Source organism: Passer montanus, unplaced genomic scaffold, assembly GCF_014805655.1.
Source record: "Passer montanus isolate IOZ18808 unplaced genomic scaffold, ASM1480565v1 scaffold8, whole genome shotgun sequence".
Classification (NCBI taxonomy): Eukaryota; Metazoa; Chordata; class Aves; order Passeriformes; family Passeridae; genus Passer; species Passer montanus.
The window spans coordinates 5,974,872-5,996,308 of record NW_024373256.1 but is presented as its reverse complement, the minus strand read 5'-3'; the positions used below and the strand labels follow the sequence as shown (position 1 = coordinate 5,996,308).

The 21,437-nt window shown below is 43.5% G+C and overlaps 1 protein-coding gene across 2 annotated transcripts; it reads left to right on the top strand.

Annotated features, from left to right (window-relative positions):
* The first annotated feature begins 1,028 nt into the window (after positions 1-1,028).
* On the top strand, positions 1,029-5,087 carry FOXL3 (forkhead box L3). Of its 2 annotated transcripts, none has more exons than XM_039732316.1 (4): positions 1,029-1,169; positions 1,298-1,426; positions 2,193-2,259; positions 2,612-5,087. In XM_039732316.1, the coding sequence occupies exons 2-4, from the start codon at positions 1,320-1,322 to the stop codon at positions 3,092-3,094; spliced, it is 657 nt and encodes a 218-aa protein (XP_039588250.1). In that variant the 5' UTR covers positions 1,029-1,169; positions 1,298-1,319; the 3' UTR covers positions 3,095-5,087. The 2 variants fall into 2 exon arrangements, with proteins under 2 accessions (XP_039588250.1, XP_039588249.1); XM_039732315.1 differs by having other exon boundaries at positions 2,091-2,259.
* Positions 5,088-21,437: the final 16,350 nt, after the last annotated feature.

Genomic DNA, 21,437 nt, shown 5'->3' with positions numbered 1-21,437 from the left:
GTTTTTCTCATGCCATATATTTCCCCCTATGCCCTGCTACAATGTCTTGTTATATTCCACACAAAAAGCCTTCTTATGTCCATTTTTGTCAGAACTCTAGAAGCCACTAAAGCATCATTTTAAAGGGCTCTTTATCACTCAGATGAATTTTCTCCTAATTGTATCCTTTACCTCCAAAAGGGGTTTGGGGACATGCTTTGTATGAAAGATGCTACAGAAAAAAAAAGTTGCATTGCTAGTGGTTCTGCTTTTATATTTTCATCCAGGGAAACACTCTGCACACCAATTTGCTTTCTCTTTTCCAAAACCCATTTCCTCCTGGGGCTATTTCCTGGGACAGAGCTGTCTTCAAATAATTTAATTATCGTGTGGCACACACCTTTTAAGTCCCCCCTGAAATGGTGCGTGATGCCTTTGGTTTACATCACTTGTTGGAAAACACTCCAAAGCATTGAAAAACTATTAAATTGTTACAGTATTGGATGCCAACACACAGGGCTATTAGTCTAATTCATCCTTCAGATCAAAGCCCACACAGGCAGCTCTCCTGCCTACAGCTATTTTCCTTTTACTTTCCTGCTTGACAGTAGTCCCTCATACCCCTCTGTTCTACTTTCTTTGAACATACAGATTTTCCTTTAGTCATGGAAATATAATTTATGTCTATTATACTGCATTATAGATTGCAGATCAGGACAAGCGTGCATTACTGCCTGGAACGTCTGTTTATTGTACGTCGGTTTTCTAAAAATAAATAATTAAGAAAAGCCACCCTGCTCTGCTGGGGAGAGAAAAATCCAGAGGGGGAGCACTCGGGGGCTGTGGGGAGCTGCACTCCGTTCTCAAAGTTTAATTTCCAAGTGGAGACCTTGAAGCATGATTTATGAACATCATGCTGCTTGCCTTTGTCACGTTGTGGATGTGGCGGGGGAGCGCTGGCCCCTCTCCAGCCTGGACCACCCAGCGAGCTGAGCGCGGCTACCGGCACCGCGCACCCCGCTCCAGAGGCTCACCCCAACTCCCGGCTCCGCCAGCCCCCCCAGCCACCCCACTGCTGGGGACAGCTGCAGGGACAGCAATAACACACCCCCCAAAAAATAATATCCGAACAGACGGGCTGCCTGGGACGCGAGAATTGCAAAAACAATCCCCACCCCATCACGGAGAGTGTGTGTGCACGGAGGAGAGGGAGTGTGGGGAGGGGGGAGAGAGGGAATGAGACAGACAGAGGGGAGGGAAGAAGGGAGGAGGGAGTCCAAGCTCTGAGAAACATCACTCCATCTCTCTCACTCCACAGGAGCTGAGCAAGGAGCAGGACGATGTTTGACAACACGCAGTACCCCTATAACTGCTTCAATTATGATGGGGATGATTATCCTACCTGTAGCTCTGACGAAGAGAAAAAATTCACCAGACCAGCGTACAGGTAAGATGAAGTTTTTCCAAGTCCCCTTGTCTCTGTGAGGTTTCTGGGCTGGTGGGATCACAGCTCACAGGGAAGCAGGGGCCAGGTGTGTGCGATGGGTCTGGCCCTGCTGCAGGCACTGCAGTGGGCAGGTTTCCCCCTTTCTGTCTCCGAAGTGTTCATGATTTGTTTCCTCTCATGAGGGGTCAGAGCAACTCCAGCATGCCCTTAAGCTTCCAGATCTCAGACATTCTCCAACCTCCAGGACCCCTGGGAGAAGTGAATTTCAGTGTGCCAGGGGGTGAATAGGATGCAGAAAACCCCGGAGTGGTGGGGAGAGGCACGGTGTAGGTGTTCACAGGGACACCCAGGGTCCTTTCCATGAGCAGGGGTGGTCTCCTGTGACAGTGACTCTGCCTCACTGCAGCCTTCCTGCTCAGGGAAACTTTTCAGAAGGAGTTGTAGAGGATCCTGTCCTCTGCATTGAGTGCCTGGCAGTGACCCTGCTGTGTCACCTGGGGCTCGTGGAAGACAGGCAGTGACCACACTCAGGGCTTCTCCCTGGGACACCTCGGGTGAGGGAAATTTTGGAAGCAGGATATAGGCACACATGTACCCATGTGGTCCTAAAAAACTGAGTCTGTGAGTAGGGTGATGGTGTAACAGCAAGTTTTCCTTTTTCCAGCTACATTGCCTTAATTGCAATGGCCATCCAGCAAAGCCCTTCAAATAAAGTCACCCTCTCTGGCATTTATGACTTTATAATGAAGAAATTTCCTTACTACAGATCAAATCAAAGAGCCTGGCAGAACTCCATCCGACATAACTTATCACTTAACAGTTGTTTTGTGAAGGTAAGATCAGTTACTGTGTATTTACATACACACTGTGCATGGCTAAAAAAATATAGGCAGCAATAATCTCATCACTAGGAAAGAAGGGAAACAAACAGCTGAGCTGCAAATCACTTAAAATCCCTCTGAGTTGTCAATTACAGAGATAAGGAATATATCCTTGTCTGATGTATGTTAATAGATAACAAATTGAAGAGGATGGGGCTTACATCTTACTCATATAATGACAGAGAATAGGCTTAAAAGTCTTGTCATATGTGTTTACACCATTCTTAAACGTAAATGAATGCAGATGCTAAACAGCAGCATCTGTAACACATACAAACACTGAACTGCCTTTAAATAAATACAGGTTCCCAGAACAGAAGGGAATGAGAAGGGGAAAGGAAACTATTGGAGCTTTGCAGCAGGATGCGAATCCATGCTGGATCTCTTTGAAAATGGGAATTACAGGAGAAGACGGAGGAGGAGGAATGTGAAAAGGGAGCACAAGGAGCAGCGACCCAGCAGAGTGAAGAGTCCTTCATCCCCCAATACCTCTTCTGTGGACTCTGCTTTGAACAACATTTCCTCTTCTGAAAGTAAACATGAGAGAATTGAACCGGGCCCAAAACTTCTGGAGCCTTGTGGGTTTGCTCCAAACAGCGTGACCAACAGGCAGAGCCTAAGCAATTCCTCCTTGGCAAAATCGGATTCTGAAATCAAATTCAGCATCGATTACATCCTCTCAGCCCCCGACCCTTTGCCTGTCCTGAGATCTCAGTGTAACATGCAAGAAAATAAATATCACCTACTGGAGGCCCCGCATATTAATCTCCAGTTCTGGACAATGTGATGTTATTTATTCGTGGTAACAAAGTCTGAGTCACAGTGTGTTCAGCAGCCTCATGTCACTGAAAATCAGCTGCCTGCCTCCTCATTTTCCTCCCAAGCAGTGCTCAGAAAGGGTTACAGACTCACCAGCTGATGCCCTGTCTGTACCCAAGGAACTTTGCTAAGATTAAAGCATAAATATCTGTTACCAATATCGGTTTTCACCATGCTGAAACTTATGAAATTCTAGCTTTTTTTTCTAAACTGTCCTGGACATCATTTAGCACCACAAAGAATTTCCTTTCTCAAGCAGAATCTGACAGAGAAGAGACTTGCTTATCATCCACTGCTTTATTAAAGACAAAGTGAATTTGATCCCACTTTCAGTGGTGGAAATTAGGATTAACTCCACTGGAGTATATAGGTCAGAACTTAAGCTGATCTAAAACAGTGTAATTCTGTCGACTTACACTGGCTGGGAATGTAGGGGGGTGAGGGGGTGGAAATTTGTTTCTTAAAAGGAATTAGAGAAAATCGCCCTGTCTTTCCTGATTTTTTTCTTTTAACATCTTATTTCAAACTGTTTTGCAGTTTTAATTCATTGTTCATTAGGAAACACAGTTGTTGATAAGTATTTCAAGTATATTTTTGTTTATATTCGGGGCAGAATTGTTTAAATTGTTGAAGTGAAGTTGTATTCAAAATAATTCCAAGAGACCTAATTGCAAGGATGCTGAACTCTGGTGCTTTGATAGGTAATGTGACAGTCAAGGAGTCTCTTAATGCCTTGGTCAAAAAAACCCCAACACTTCTTCCCTTGTACTATCAGAAATATTCCTGAGATGCTGCAGAAAAGTCCTTAACCATATTTCATTTAGCAAGTGTGAAGGGAAACCTGGCACTGCAAAAAGCTCTGTCGAGTGTTGAGCAAAGCTAAAATTCCACCTACCTGCTCTGAGACAAGTTGTATATTCCCATTAAACAGATTTTTATTGATCCTTCTTGCAAGCAATTACCAAAGTGGTGCTTGATATGATTTCAGCTAAACTGGTGAGATTTATAATTTCCAGATATCAATGTTAGCTCGTGAGCTCCATTTCTGAGAAAGCCACTTCATTATCATTTACATGCAGTGGGGTATTTTGGAACAGAACCTGATGGACAATGAGGAACTGTAATAAGCTTTTAAGAAGTTGCTTTTATACAACTTGTTCACAATGAATTGCTTCCGAGAACATAAACAGCGTTAGCAAAGGCTCCACAATATCCCGGCTTTCACTTGGCTATTACAGTCTTCACCTACTGCAGATAAAAGGAAAAAAAGACAAGAATTCTGATAGTTTTAAGCAATTAAATACAGAGATAAAATTATCTTTGCAACAGGAACTAAAGGTAAATGAAGGTATATGAGATAAGATTCAGCATAGAGGTATGCTCAGGCATGACTTGAATTTTTATGCAGAAGCTTCGACATTTCACTAAGTTATTTTACATTGTGTCTAATATATACTGTACATTTATACTATATATTCTTATAAATTGTTACTGAGAAAGGGAGCAATATCACTGCACTTATACGTTGTAAAAATGCATGATGTATGTTGTCATGATGCTGAAACTCCTGCCATATACTTAAAATTCACCATCAGTGGTATTTCACACTGATTGGTAATAAATGCCCATTTTTTGGAAAACTATAAAACTTATTCTCTTCAAGCATTTCTACAGCATGCAAAAGTCTTTGCTTCTTCTTCAGAAAAGAGAAAATGGAAAATCATGTCAATTACATCACTGCATGTCTTCCAAACTTTGAAGGGATGATTTCTTAAGAACAAATTCTGCCTTCAAATGGGAGCTTTCAATTCTCTGTGAATCAACAGTTATTCTGGGGGAAAATCTGAAAGCAAAATTTGACTCTTTAGAGTTTACATTGATATTAGAAAGAGTAGAAAATCTCGGGGTGGTGGGGGCACTGCACAGATGGATTCTCATTTGAAGAGGGATGAGAATTTGCTCTTTTATTGTTTATGCTCAGTAGTAAATATGTGTGGGAAGAGCATGTCCTCACTTAGTGCTTCAGTGTTTGCATGCACTCATGGGGGGTGGGAACTTGTGCACCTCTGGGACCCTGCCTACAGATAAATATTCCTCTTTTACACACAGATCTTTTTCCTGATTGTTTTAAACATGGCAATGCTGCTGTTGGGCTGATAGTTATGGTACACACCTGCAGTATATTTGAAATACATATTTCCTGCTGTGAAACATGCAAATATGATTGTTACTATGTGTTCTTGGTTGATGCTGTTAACAAGAGATAATTCAGTAACAGCAAAAGTTCCTCCCCAGCAACACCTGGGTCAGGTGAACATTGTGGGCTGCTGAGACCAGTGGAGAAGCAGTTTATGGCTACTAATCAATGTAGAATTAATGCATTAGGAAAGGCAGAAATACACCCAAGTGGAATTACAGCAGAGATCCAAAGCCATTTTCTGTAAGATGAATTAATATTCACAAATAGCCATGTCCTTTGCTCACAGAAAAGTGCCTGCTAGGAGAGACTGCCGTAATTTAGTTTCCCTAACATATAATCAAAGAAATTTGTGTACAAAGAGGTGTTAACATTTGTTTTGCAAAGGATATCAATCATATTTCGAAAAATGAAGGGACATATTTCAATTTACCCAGTATATTATATTCTGACGACTCCAGAAAGGTTTCCAGCAGTTAAAGTGAATGGCATTTAATATAGAACAACATAACAGGGGTGAGGGCTAGACGTGACCTTATTCAAATGTCGTAGCCATTACAAAGCCATTCCCAATGTAATTATAATTAAATACTTTATGCCTTTCTTGCAAATCCTCTGATCGATCATTGATATTAACATTAATATTGTATTACCCCCGAGCAAATATCTCCCACACAAGTGTTATGGATCACCAGGTTTCCATTAACAAAGTTGTGAGCTATTGCCGTGTGCTGGCCGTGGATAAATTTACGTAAATTACTTTTTCTCAGGGAAGAAGGGAAAAAGTCCAGGTCTCTTTCTTCTCTGAATCCAGAGCTATTTCTACAGCTCCATCACAGCCTGCCAGCCACTTGCATAAAGAAAAAAAAAGAAAATCTCACAGGAACACCCCTCTTTGCCCTGTGTGAAGCAGGTGAATATTCTCCCGTTTGGCACCGGGGTTCAAAGCTGAGCTGAACCAGGGATGAGCAGTGCAGGGCAAGGCTCTGCACCCTCCAGGACCATCAGCAGGCTGGGCAGGCTGGGAGAAGCTGCTGGCTCAATTCCTCATCTCATGGCACCTTCCTGACTGCAGAGAGAGACCCAGAAGAGCCGTGGGTTTCCTTAGCCCAGCAGAGGTGCCTCAGGTGGGGCTGACCCTGTCCCGAGGCTGAGCTCAGGCAGGAGGAGGGAGTGGGACAGCAGCTCCTGCCTGCTGGGCTGGGGGCATGGTCAGGGGGAACAATCCTTTAGAGCTCTCCCTTCAGCAGCATAAATACCTCTGCAAAGGAAAGATGAAAGGTTTCTTTCTGGGGAGAGGCAAGGCTTGGCCCCACTGAGGGACCCTGGAGGGGGGTTGTTTGCTTATCCTTCTAAAGGAAGGCTTCCCATGACAAAACAAAGATTTTGATGGAGCCACGCCAGGTTATTATGCAGCAATTTCACTTCTCCTGATTTAATTTCTTTGGCTTTTGCCATTGGTGTCACAGAAGTGGGTTTTGCACGGCAAAATGAACATCAGACTCAGAATGAAGTTCAAAGTACTTGGGCAAGGATGCAAGGATGCATCTTTTCTCCCCCAGTGAAGAGAGGCCAGACAACACCCAAGGCAGGCCAGCAGCTGACCTCACTTACTGGGACCTCTCCCTCAGCAGAACCCCCTCCACATTATGGGAGCATTAATGCAGACTAGGATAGCTGAAATCAAACCTTTTCTTTGTCAGTAAAGCCAAGTTCCCCTATTTTTCTGCCAGTCAGAAAGATCTTATTAGTCTCTCTTAGCTGAGACCTATTAACTCCTCATAGAAAGAGAAGCTGTGCTCAAAGAGCATTTGAAGGTCAACCCACCCTGGTGATCTGGCTCTCCCCATGCCTTTGCTTTGTTGTGCTCCATGCCATGGCCTGAATTGCCACTGTGTTCCTCAGCCACTCAGCAGGTTGGTTTCTCCCTCATAACCAAATCCTGATTTCTGCACTGTTTTCTGATCACAGAGGTTTCTGTTTTGGCTACCACTTACCTACCCAGGTCCAAATCTTGTGAGTCTTTCCCACTCTCTAGCAACAGAGAGGACACAGGGAGAGGGGAAGGGGTTTGGGAGGAAGAGCCTCAGGAAAACTTTGCTACACATCTTCCAGAAGTACAGAGCTGATATCTCAGGGGCTCTTGGGGTTGTGTGCCAAGTCTCTGCTGTGAATTGAGGGCAGCCATACCCCAAGTCCAGCTGCACTCAAGCTCAGGGAAAAAGAGGGAACCTCCACCACACACCCCTGAGCACACAGGGACCTGAACTTCAGCTCTGGCTGTGTAACATCAATCCCTGCCTGTGATCAGCCCTTCAGATCCCAAAGTCAAGACATGGAAATCCTGTGCTGCTCATTCCAGCTGGCCTCTCCCCTCTCTGTTTCTTCTGGGCCATGTTCTCCTCCCTCTGTGAGGGTGTAAATCCCTGCAAATCTGCTAACTTTGGTGTGATTACCTCTGGAACTGAAACAGCGTCTGTGAATCCAACCTTTGCATGTTATACCCAACACCTCCCATCTCACAGTCTGCAAAACTGTGCCAGCACCTCCTCTCCTAGATAGAATTCTCAGAGCAACAAATGGTCCTAACCTCTTTATTTTGCCTTAGCATGAGCTTCTAATTGCTTTCACCAGAACGTGGGTACCATCTGCACTGCTCTGCACAAAGAACCTTGTCTCTGTCTCTGCTGCACTGGGAATGTCTTTCTTTTTGCACTTAGGGTCATTAAATTAAAGAACAGGGTAGGTCCAAGTCCTATGGAACTTCCACTGGAGTCTTTTGTACCCGGAGAGCAAACATAAAATAACAAAGTAAGTTGTGCTCCCTCCCACCCTTGCTACAGTGGTTGGAGGCAAATCCAACTGTGAGAATTTTGCCTGAGAAAGAACTGCCGGATTTCTCCCACTGTGAAATCCAGCTGTTAATTCAAACAGAAGGGATGGACCTGACCAGATAGGCCAACTGGCTTGTTTCCATCCTAAAGTCCATTGTGTTCCACAAGTTCCTAAATTTATGGTCATGAAGGTCTTCCAAGCCCTGTAATGAAGTATGGCATGCAATGTTTTTGTTATGGAATGTGGGCTGCAAAGGAAAAAAGAAGGTTTGAATTTATCTCTCAAATGAAGATCCTGGAATCTCTCAGGATAAACAAGCTAAATTAGGAATAAAAATACACCATGTTTCTCACCATAACTATGGAACTGAAAATAGCCCTTGCAGAGCACTGACAGAAGAAGAAAACTAGAAGATGCAGTAAGCCCAAACCAGACTTCTTTTTGTCGTGTTTCTGTGTGTTCACTGCCCTTTGTAGCAGCAAATGAACCCTGCTATGCCAGCATCAGGAGTCCCCTTTCATCTTTTGGGAGTGGTTCTTCTGACAGAGTATTTCAGCAAAAAACTTTGCACTGCAAAGCTGAGCTGCTGGTCTCCATCATCAGCATTTGCATTGGGCACACACCACCTTGTCTTGCTCTGAGCAGGCTGAAAATAAGGTACGGAAATGCTCTTTGACTTGTCAGCCTGCATGGTGCAGCCCAGTGCAGCTCTCTCAGAGGTCCAGCTCCACAGACTGAAAAAAAGAGCTGCTCCCTCTTAGGTCTTTATTTGAGACATGATAAAGAATTAATGGGCTTGAAAGTTTGTTCAGTTTCCATGCTGATATCAGTGGTTCTAAATAAAAAACCAACCAAAACCAAACAAGGCTTCCTGAAATTTGCACAGTAAAGAACTCTGCTCTGTCCCACAGCCATTAAACGTTTTTGTCAGCCCTGCACTGGCCCAAACAGCCCCACTCTGGACCCAACTGCCCCCCAAAGCTGCACTTTCCACAGCTGCTGATGGTGAAACACTGTCATGTTCCCCTCGTGCAGGGAAAAACATTAGGGTAGAACCAACTTCCCTCTTGGGCCCAAAGGCTCTGCTGACCATTAGCCATCTGTCTCAAGCAAGATCTGCTCTAGCTGAAAATGCTTTTGGAGGATTCATGCCACAGATGTTTAACCCTATGACAAAACTGCTCCCCATCTTCCCCTCTTTGCTGGAGGCATTGTGCTCTGCTGGTACTGGCTGCATGCACATCCTCTGCTGCCATCCCCCCCTTCCAGCACAGCCTCTCTGAGACTGCAGAAAAGAAGCAGCACTTCCCATAAAAGTGGATGTGGAAAATAACAGGTGCAATGAGCTGTGTTTCATGATTAATCTGTCTCAAGCCTTTCCGAGGCTGAGAGCTGTATGAGCAATTATCAAACCCTGGGAGGCACTTCAGCACTAATCAGCCCATAACATTTTTCTGCATTGGAGCATCTGGGACTGGCTACATGGCTTGAATCCTGACTCTCATGAAATGAATGAGAGTTTTGCCACTGGGTTCAAGGGATCAAAACTTCATCTTCGATTACCAGGGCCAGAGATTAATCAGATTAAAGGCCATGTGGACTGCAGAGAAAATTAAATACCTTCTAGCAGTTACTTGGTGTCTTCTCAAGACAAAATAGCAGCTTGCTTCCACAGGTTTCTTTGGATCTCTCTTTCAGACAGACAAAATTCTTCATGAACTCAATGGGAAATGTATCCAAATAGGGAATAAGTTCCCCTAAGCCCAAGGGCTGAACACAGCAGAACCAGATGTTGGCATCTGGGGTGAGATTCCTGGTGCAAAGATGTTTGTATGCTCTTTGAGAGCATCTCTGTTCTGGGGCTGGTGTACACACTCAAGTAAACAAGTCACACTAGCTAATATCCAGACTCAGGATCTCAAATTTTCTTTCAACAGGAAACTGTCCCAAGATCTGCTTCAGTTTGGCAAAGGCATGTCACTGTATTACTTTCCATTTTGTTTTGCTGTTGTTGAAATTACAAGAAAATAAATATTTTGGAGATGATACATTGTGTATCCCTAATAAATACCAAGGGCATTTAATATAAACTATGGACACATGGTTTGCTTTGTTGTTCTAAGTAACTATTTCCTTTTAGCCAAATGAAAAGCCAGTTGTGCTGTGATGCTGCAGATTATAAATTAGCAGCTCTCATATGGTTTTGTGCAATTGTTTCTTGAAGAGCTTTAGGCTACTTCAGACAAAAATTTCAAATAAAATGTGAATTCATTGAACTGTAACTTGTGGTATTAGTTTTATAATAAACAAAGGTAGGTCACATAATCATGTCATGAAAAACAACATTTTAAAATTCAAGCAGCAACCTTTTAATCCATTTCAGGTTGTGATCCTGAAATCGAGAAGAAGCTTGGCTTTTTCTGCTTCCCAGTGCATGAAACCAAGACAAGCCCGTCCTGGGAGAAAAGCAGTCAGCCAGGTTAGCTGGGCTGGGAGGAGAGCAGACAGATTTCTTGTCACCCAGGGAAGAAACGGCCCGAAGGCAGCAGCAGCCTGTTCCCACGGCCAGGAGGGTGGGTCAGGCCAGGAGAGGAGGAGACCCTGGGCAGGTCCTGCTCCCACTGCTTCCTCCACTGCTGGGGGCAGCTGGAGCCCAGGCTGGCTGCAGGGGGAGGGCAAGGAGCCCCCAGGGCAGCAGACTGAGGGGGACCTGCCTGACTTCCCACCTCAGCCACACAAAGCACTGATGTCAAAATATCTGTACTCTGCCCGTGCACACTGACCTTGGCGTGGTCGAGGGGAAGCTGTTCCTTAGAAAATCCCACTTGCTTTTAAGGGAACCTCATTTTTGGGATGGGAAACACATATTGTCCACAGACATCATGTATGGTTTTATAAAGACCCTTGGGACCATCTGTGCCACGTGGGACCTGTGTCTCCAGGACCATCACTCAGCCTTGTCTCACCCAAATTGTCCCCCAGCTGGGGATGGATGGGACAAGCCACATGAAGTGCTCCCATGAAATCTCAGCTCCCAGCACCTTGCTCTCTCCCCTGTCCCTTCCCATCGGGTGACAGCAAAAGGAGTACAGGGCTGTGGGGGAGATGTGGAGGAGCAGACCACCCCAATTCTGGGGACACACACCTGGGTACCACCAGCAGGTCCACCAGCACTCAATGGCAGAGGAGGTTCTGTAACAAAGTCCTCTCACCTGAAACACTCCTTCTTTGACAGATGTTTGTTTGAGAGGAGCTTCAGTTTTTATTTAGTGGATATTTTCCAAAATAAGAATGAATAATCATGCCAACTCTGCATCATAAAGCTGTAGCCTGTTACTTAACAACAAACAGGGAGGAAAATTAATATACCTGAATATATATGTTTTTTTCTTTACTTCTAAGCCTGCCTGAGTCTGAACCATTTATACCATGGCAACAGCATAAGCTGAATTTGGAGAGGGAAGACAATACTGGAGCTGAAAATCCAACTGAATTCTTTTCCCTGCCAGGAATATTCCTACTAAAACAAGTCAGTTTTTTGTGTCCTGGCTCTACAGCCACATGGGCATGTGCACAGCACATATGAAATTGATATCTCTGTCTTAATTCAGGGTTGTAATTACTGGAGCTGAAGTCTAAATTTTTCCAACCACCAAACTCCCGAGCTAAATGACTGTACAGCTACTGAAATTGATTATCAGGCTTCCTGTTTCCTCGCTTGTGACCCAGTAATATTGACATAAGGTACAAGGAAATTGCAATCAGCACTACTAGTAGCAATAGCTGGAGGCAATTGCAAAAGAAGTATTGCTGGTGGTGGCACATAGGCTCCTATATTAGATTTAGCCATACTGTGATTATAATGCACTTACTTCAGATAGCAGGAAATTCCATGTTTTGTTTTTTAAGTTACAGCCAAGAAAACATTTCTGTTTGCTTCTGTATTTCATGCTTTTCTCTGGGATAGCTGAAATAGAAAACCTTCTGGCCTCAGAGATCCAGTCTGGTTTGTCTCCAACTTGGGCAATGCCTTGGAAAAAAAATCATTTTATGTCTCTGTGTCTCCTCTGGGCAGCAGACAGAGTCCACCTTTGCATAGAATTTTGTTAGAAACATGCTGTATCAGCACGCTGACACTACTGACCTTCCACATTCTCTCCACTTTCTGTCACCTTTCCTGTCTCTGCTGTAACCTCCCCTACAGCTCGAGCATCTTGTCCATCCTGCCTCTGACCAGTTACCCCAGAGCAGTTTTGTACAGGACTGAGTGGTGCTTAAATGTGTGGGAACTAACAGCACTCTGATTCCATGAGACTCCAGGAGCAGGACTTTAAGGAATGCATAAAAGTATAAAGAGAACTGGGATCAGATTGCAAGGCTTGGAAATAATCTTCTTTTTCCTGATTTTAAAGCTCATATAGAGCAAACCCATGTCCCCAGCTAAAGGAAAGAAACTTTCTATCCCATATTAACTCACACTGCCACCCGTTCCAGCAAAAATTGTGCAGTTGCAGCAAGTAGAAGCATTCTACAGCTGTTTCTTTCAAGAAAATGCCCACAAAAACCTCTTCTACTGGCAATAAAAATGAGCAGACAACACCTCTAATTTCAAGAGGAGTCCCTGGCACTGGCAGCAATGATATTGCAGAGAGTTATTGAACTACTCTCTGCACAGGATCTCCATAATGCCAGGATTTATGTTCAAATCTAAGGAATTCATGCAGAAACTTTAAAATAATTTTGCCACAGTGAACACTGCTTGGATGCAAAATCTCCTGGAGAGCTCAGCTTGCCTCTTGTGGTATTCCCCATGCTATTCCAAACAGGAGCAGAGTGCAATATCACAAACACAGAGGCTGTGCAAGCAGAGAGCTCTGGCTTTGTCTCCAGAGGAGTTTCCCAGGCTGAGCTGGGCTCATTTCACTTGCTGCAGACGTAGCCCTGGTGCCATCCTGGAGTAATGATCCGTGGCTGAGGAAAAGTGGATTGTCATGGATCGTGGCTCCCCAACAGGGCAACCTTTCCAGAGGAAAAGTTCACCAGAAGTGGGAAAGTTGTTTGGGTTGCTGGGTTGGGTTTTTTCCCCTATTTTGTGACCTGTGAGAAAAAAAACTTTCATTAATGAGCTCTGCCTTCCTCTGTCCTTCAGAAATCACTGGGGCTTTGCATGTAGGATGAAGCCACAGCAGAATTCAGCTGTGAGTGTGGATAAAACAGATAAATCTGCCTTGTAATTACAGAGGTTTTCCACCTGCAACTGCGGCTGAAGGTGCAAGACAGCATCTGCTGGGGCCACTGTGAGCTGTAGCAAGGATGCAGTGCAGCACTTTCTGTCTCTTTGGGCTGCCAGATGTTTGCAATTCAAACAAAAGCTTAGCTCTAACCAACCCTGACTTTTAAGACTTGGAAACCTTCTGTGAACCTTAAGAAAAATGAATATTTAAGAGTGCAAGGAAGCAGACGTGCCAAAATGCTGTGAAAGTGACTTTTATTACTGAATTTTTTCTTGCTCCAAATGGGACAGAGTGGAAATTTCACTGCTACTCTGAGGTGTCTAGGAAAAAATAGAAGTTCAGAAGAGTTGTACAAATGTAGGCAAACCTGTCAATTTTGTCAAAACTTTTAGTTCTGGTCTCTCTGATGACAATGAAGTGGAAGAAAAGTGTATCCAGAAACTGGGCAAGCCTCTCCTGTCTTCTCCATGGCTTGTGTGAAGCCAGGCTGTGTCACCCCTAAACAGGTGCTAATCTCCTTTTTCTTGCAGTGCAGAAGTTAATGGCAATTTCATTATTAAATATGTGCAAGATGATGCTTGAAATGAAAAGTCCCCAGTAAATTGACTTGTCATCACTAAAATCAGTCCAAGTTTTTCTTGGATTTTTTCTAAAATCAGCACAATGTTTTTCTTGCTAAGATAATTAGTCCTCAATCAGAGTAAATTGGAGGGGTAGCTGGGTTATTTTAAGGCAGTGTTATTTTTTATTCAAGAAAACTCTTTTGTATTTGAATTATTTCCACAAAGTGATGCAGATAATTGCTTAATGCTTTGTCATTCTAACACATAATCCCTCAGCATCTGAACAGTATTAATGGGAGCAGAACTTGGCAAAGCTACCTGTATATTTTTTCCCCCAATTTTTCCATGCCAAAGAGAGAACATCTCAGACAATGAGGAATGAAAACTTTCTATTTTTTGCCTACAAATTGATCCTGAAATATAATGTATTCCTCTGGCTGCTGGTTTGGGACTGCTTTCATGTTACTTTGGGTTTAATATATTACATTTTAGCCAGGTTTAACCCCAGTCAATAGGTGCACCTTGGTTTCCTGAGATAAATAACCTGACTGGCAGAATCAGGACCCAAGACTCATTTGTCCTTCATAAAGGTTTGCTTTGTTTGTTTAAATATTAGCATCCACCAGCTGTGCAAAATAGACCTTTTTCATTAGCTGGTTGATCATGGTGGGAAAAGCTATTAATTTAGTCAATTCCCAGCAATGAACTGTGGGGTTGCTACCAAACCACAAACTGATGAAAACAATAAATGCTAGACTGTATTAACTGTAAAGGTTAATCCATAAATCAAAGGGAAATGTCAGATGCCTTTTAACATTGATTGAGATGTAATTTGGTGTTGGTAGTGATATGTTTGTTACATAAATTCACAAATGCACTCAATTCCTGTTAGGAGTCCAGGTCTTTGTAACTTATAATAAATTAAGTAGTTTGCTCTGTTTATGTAACCATGTAAAGATTGATTACCTCTTCCTGTTCAAGTTACAATATAGCACCAATTTTAAAATAAGTGAATATTAATATCCAGATCTTCTTCCAGGGTACATTTGACTTGGTATAAAAATGAATACATTTTTGTTTTTCTGAAAGTATGCCATTACCTTAAGTATGTTTGAGGCATGTTTTCCTTTTAATTTTTGCGTTTGATTCATGTTTTTCAAATTACAGCATAAGAATTAGCCTTTGTATAAATGTGCTCAGAAATATAGAACACATTTTCTATATTACAGATACATAATATTTCAATATATAATATAAAACAACAAATATGAGGAGGAAATGCCACAAATTAGATCAGAATGGAATACAGTTACTGATGCCAAAACAGCAAGAAAAATATCATTACAGCCACTGATGGAAACTTATTTCCACTTCTCTTCATGAAAGAAATGTGAGGCCAGGAATTCTTCACTTGAAGCTGAAAATCAGGTCACCAGACCTCAGAGTATAAACAAATAAAACGAACCTTTTGAGCTTTATCTATCCTAGGAAATTGCAAAAGAAGGTCCTCAAGAATAGCAGCATCCCTCCCAGGTCACTACTAGCCAGAAAATGGGAGCTACTGAGCTTTTTTCCAGCTGCCACTTGGGTGGGCAGGGTGCTGAGCCTGCCAAAGTTGGGAGCACTCTGTGCTTCCAAGCACTGCAGACTCCTTGGCTCAATCTCCATGTCCTATTTCTTTCTTGGAGAGAATCACAAACAATAGAGAGTAGCAGGTAATAGCTGCAAGAAGTCCAGGGGGATTGTACTTTAAAGGCAGTCAGATAGTTCACTGCTTAATTTAGCAGAGCAAACAGTGGGAATGCTTCCCTCAAATTCCTGAAGGGCATTGATCCAAACAGGTGTCCAGGATGCTTCTAGTGAGATTAGGATGTGGAAGGACACAAGACCCAGCTCATTTAAAAATGTCCCAAAGGCTTTCCATTCTGCAGTGATGGGACTCTTCAAAGCTCAGCAGTGGCAGAATGTGTCAGCAATGGAGATGGGCCAGGCAGCACCTTCCCATGTGGATAAACCAGCTAAATCTTCATGGCTTTAAACTCTGAGCCTCTGCCTGATCAATATTAAAAATGAGATTTTACTGTCTGTCTCTGCACACATATTGTGGTGAGAGAATCTCCAGTCCTTACTTACCTTGTATTTATATTTGCTTGCAAATGTCTCATGACTGTGATGGGACCTTTCAAAAATGTTTCAGTTGCCTCTAACAGACCTTGCCCTATATATGAAATTTAAGGAGGGGCCTTCCAGGACACCTGTGAATCACAAAATCATGGACTCATAGAATTACTTGAACTGCATGGGACCTTAAAGCTCATCTTGTTCCAACCCATTTGCCACAGGCAGAAAACATTCTACTACATTCAGTGATGCTCAATGCCCCATCCAGGCTGGCCTTGAACACTTCCAGACATGAGCCATCCATAACTTCTCTGGGCAACCTGTGCCAGGACCTCCTCACCCTTACCATAAAGAATTTCTTCCTTTTGTCCAATCTAAATCTTTCATTTTGAAAGTGGTTCTCTCTTGTCCTGTCCCTCTGTGCTCTTGCAGAAAGTCCCTCTCCAACTCTCCCGTGTCCCTTCAGGCACTGGAAGCTGAACAGAGGACAGCAGGGAAAGGCAGCATCCCCTGGCTCAGCTGGGGCAGCTTCTGCTCCTGCCGTGGAGCTTGTGGAGGCTGGCAGGGCTGGGGAAGGGCAGGGCAGGGCACAGAAGGTGCTGTGGCTCTCTGTGTGACACACACCACCCAGGGGACAGCCTGCTCTGCCTGCCTAAACCAGGTCCTCAGAGCAAGGCAGGCAAGGGAAGATGCAGAAGGAGATTAAGACCACCCCGACCTCCAGCAGACTCCCACGCCTCTGCATTTTGTCCTTGGGAGGAAGCAGAAAAATGTCTTTGTAATCCAAAGCATTGCAGTCAAACATGAGCCCCGGGTCCACTGTAGGAAGGAATCTGATAAACATTGCAATGCATTTGGCTGAGAAGAGCAAATCTCTGGGCTAATATAAGTCTGTCTCTGCCCATGCACACTCTAGGACTTTTTTCACTATTGGCTTTTTCCCTTCACATGATTTACCTGTTCACAGATTTTTCAGATACATTTGTTTTATTTATAACAGCACTCTAGTCAAATGTTCAGTGCTCCTCACCTTCAAGGGTGGAATCATAATGAGTGTATAATGAGCTGCTCCACAAGTTCCCATGCCTTTTAAACCAGCTTCAACAACTCTGAGATCTTCAGTGTAGATTAGTGGAACCCTGCTGATTCACATGGCTATTGTCTCTGGAAATAAATGAAAATCATATTAATATTCACAATGTCATTCACTTGTATGCTAATTGGAAGGACTGCAAAAAAAAACTACAAAGGCAAGCACAAAAACCACATGTGGCTAGAGTAAATCTCAAGGACATGAATAATAAATTGCTGGATGGAGTGGGACCTCTGAAACCACCAACTTTTGGGAATTCTTCCTACATTACTACAGTTCAAACAGAGAGGACAGCTATCTTACCAGTAATCAAGGCCATGCACTTGTCCCATGGGCTAGGACAAATGGCAAGGATGACACAAAAAGGGCAAGAAAGTCTGCAGAGGTGGAGGTGCCCACGTAGGTGGGGAGAGGAGTGCCCTGCTGGGCCTGCCCTGCTGGTGGGGGGTTTGATTTGCCACAGGAAGATGTTCCCACTCTTTCACAGCAGTCAGCAAGGTGAGAATTCCTCCCTGCTCCACCTTCAGCCCCGGATCATCTCAGATAAAACATTCTGATCACTGCAATGCAATTTTCCAAGCCAAATGTCAGTGATTTTCAAAAATTGTCTTTGTTTTCTTGTTTTAATTTTTTTCTTTAATTTTTGGAAACTTGTTCCCTTGATTTCCTTTGACTGAAACCGATTCAAACCCTGGGCTTTGCCAGCTCAGGACTAGAAAGCAGAGCTTCCTTCCGTGAGGATCCTGTTCACTGCTGACATCTGGCCTCTTGTAGAAAAAAATAGGACAATAGAATAAACTACACAAGCCACTACAGCCATCCATGAGCTAGTCCTCCTCTCAATCTCACAGTAGACACCAGGAACAACATCTCCTGCTCTGCTGGGCTTGCTCTGGTGTGACCTCCTTTAATTATGTGCAGAGCTCCCCATCTGAAGGTGTCTGTGATGTTAAACATCAGCAGTGTGTAAAGATAAGAGCAACACTGGGGTTTGCCCTGCTGCTGCCATTCTGGGGTGCTTGATATAAATATCCATAGTATTTTCCCTTTAGAATAAACTATTAATTCCTCTTTGTAGTTGAATTAATTTCATGTATTAAATAAATCAATTAGCAGAAATAGAAACCACCAAAAAAATGAAGGAAAGAGAACAGAGCACACAGACAGAGAAGTCATAGTGGGAGGATCACTAATTACTTGTTTCTCTTTTATACTAATATAAATATCCATAACATTTTCCCTTTAGAATAAACTATTAATTCCTCTTTGTAGTTGAATTAATTTCATGTATTAAATAAATCAATTAGCAGAAATAGAAACCACCAAAAAAATGAAGGAAAGAGAACAGAGCACACAGACAGAGAAGTCATAGTGGGAGGATCACTAATTACTTGTTTCTCTTTTATACCCTGATCACAGAAGAGTGGAACTGCATCTAAATTATTAACGAGGAATTAAAAATTACTTGGATTTCTTTTTTATTTCTATTTTCTAATTCTTTTCTCTGAACTTTTGTTTCTCTTCCATTGCTGATGCCATCCACAGCACCAAAACCAGACCAACACTGAGGTCCAGTCCCTTTCTCCATCCCTAAGTCAGGATTCAGCTTAGGGAGCAAGGTCCATACCTAGTTTTAGATGCCAGAACTACTGCATGAAAACCAAGGAATACACAATAAATATATGGAATATACATATACACAAGAAATATGTGGAATGCACAATAAATAAATGGAGAGGACAGGGCAGGTATGCAGTTCTTTAGCACTATAAAGTCTTTAGTCATGGAATGTACACATACACAATATGTATATACACAAGGAATATATGGAATGCACAATGAATAAATGGAGAGGACAGGGCAGGTATGCAGTTCTTTAGCACTATAAAGTCTCTAGTTTCCATTTTAATCTAATTTCCACATACTGTTAGGGTCACACCCTGGCAGAGAAGATTGTCTTTGCTGTAAGCAGAGTTTACTAGAGCCTTCCAGCTCCTGAGGCTCTTTCTTTCCCCTCATGCAATCCTGAAGTGCTGAAGATCATCCTTTCCTTGCCAGCCAAGAAGCCTCTCAGCATCTCCTTGGTGAAATGCAGTTTTCCAGCTAAGGCAAGCTTATATGAATTGAGCTATTTAAGATACAATTCAGTCAGATGAGTTCTAAAAGCTCTTGAGTTCATGTATCCTAACCAGTCCAGGTTAAACCCTGTCTAACCTCACAGAGAATTTCCAAAATATGCTACTTTGTGGGGGGAAATTCCATCTCGGTCTGGTTTTGGCCTTCTCCTTGTCAGGACACACATCCAGTCTCACCTGCTGGGATGTGCTCAGCCCTTGCCAGGCACTGCAGCCTGGCCAGGGCAGCAGACCTGAAGTCCCTGAGCTGAGCTGAGGAGTGCCAGTAAGGGACATGGTCACATTTGGTTCCAGGAGGGCAGCCCAGAGGAAAGCTGCCTGCAGCAAGAGCAGCCAGGCTCAGACAAATTCTCCTATTGTTTGGGGTCATCTGGTCTACAAGCTGTTTCACATGAGAAAATTAGATTATGCCAAACCAACTTCTTTGGAGTTTTTTGGATTTTTTTTTTTTAATTCAGCATTAAAAGGATGGAAATAATCGTAAATCTGGAAGCAATCACACACACATCACTTAGAAATGCTCTGCCTCAGTGCAAGGGAAACAGAATACATCAGTGCTGATTGGCCTGGGGTATCTCTCCCCCCACCAAGCCCATGTCCCAGACAAGTTAAATGTTTCATTAATTAGGCGCTAACTATGGTTAAAATTAGGAGAGCTGCAAGCATGTCTCATCCTCCTTCAGACTAATCCTCTAATTAAAAGCAGAGCCCCCAGTTTGGGCTCTGGTTTTTGGCTTGCAGCCCCTGAGGTTGGGCTTGGGCCAGCCTGGTGGGGTCTGTGGGGCAGGAGGGGATTTGGCTCTGGTGCCAGAGCAGGGGACACACGGTGGGAGCAGGCTGGGGACAGCTGGGGACACCTCTCATCCCAGCTGTGTGTGATGGATGTGCACACTCCCCACTGCCCTATGAGTCTGCAGGGAGCCCCAGCTCTGGGTGAACAGAAATGGGGCAAACCCTGGTCCTGGAAGGCAAGTATCTGCAGGGAGGGACACTCAGGACATCCATCCTTTGGTCACACAGGAGCAGCAGAAGCCACAGCCCCACCTCAAATCCCCACAGAACGAGGGACACCTCACAGGCACTCATCTCCTCCACGCTCCCCCAGATCTGGGACATCTCCAGCTCCTCCACAGCTCAGCAAAATGCAAAGAAACACAGTGCTCAAGCTGGGAAAAACTTAGATTTGAGAGTCTTCCAATCTTTTTTCCCTTGGAGAGTCTGAAATCTCCTTATTCCTCCCAGGCTCTCTGTTTTAATCTTATCTGTGTGCACAGGTGGCTGTTTTGCATCACCATTCTTGTAAAAGACATCAGCATGAGGAGAAATCCCATTTTCTTTTCAAGAAGCAGGAGAAGCTCTCCTCCATCTATCCATCCAAAGTGCTGTCAGACTGTGATTTGAATCAGAAAACAGTGGTTTTGGCAAGGCATTCTGTCAAGAAACAAAAGCAAACCTGGCCATTGAAGGCAAGCAGTGAGGGATGAGCACCAGAAAAGAAAACAATGGGGACATTCTGTAGTAACCACAAAACCCAAAGTTTTCTGCCATATTCTGTTTTCCATAAATATTGGCCTCACTTTAATGTAGAGCAGCCAAGAGCTGCTTGTATGAATGCAGCCTCCCTAACCAAGAGCTTTAATCAACTGTAAATAAAGTTGCTATGACAGACAATAACAAATATAAATTAGCAGTGCTAAGGTACATCTCAGCACCTTCCAACACAATGGAAAACAAGGAAAGGCTGCTAAAAGGCAGATGCTTCCAGGTGAGAAACCAGTATCTCTTTAGGGGTAGTCTGCAACAACTGGGACACAGCCAGGAGAAGGATGGAGAGCTGCCTGCCTTAGTGCACCTAACACTCCAGGAATCAAACCCCTAGACTGCTTAAAATACCTGCAATTTTTGATCAAACCTTTCCTCCCAGGTCAACACCTTCTCTCTATTTTGGGTTTTCTCTGTTTGCAGTTTAACTTTTGAGAATGAGGAGTGACTTGGGACACATCAAGCAAGTTTTGTTCCCCATAAATCTGAGGTATTGAAGTTCTCCTAATGAAAAGCTGAAATTGTCACATGAGGAATCAGCTCCAGGAGATGAGACATTTTGTGCATCAAACACAGTGAGATTTGCATTGA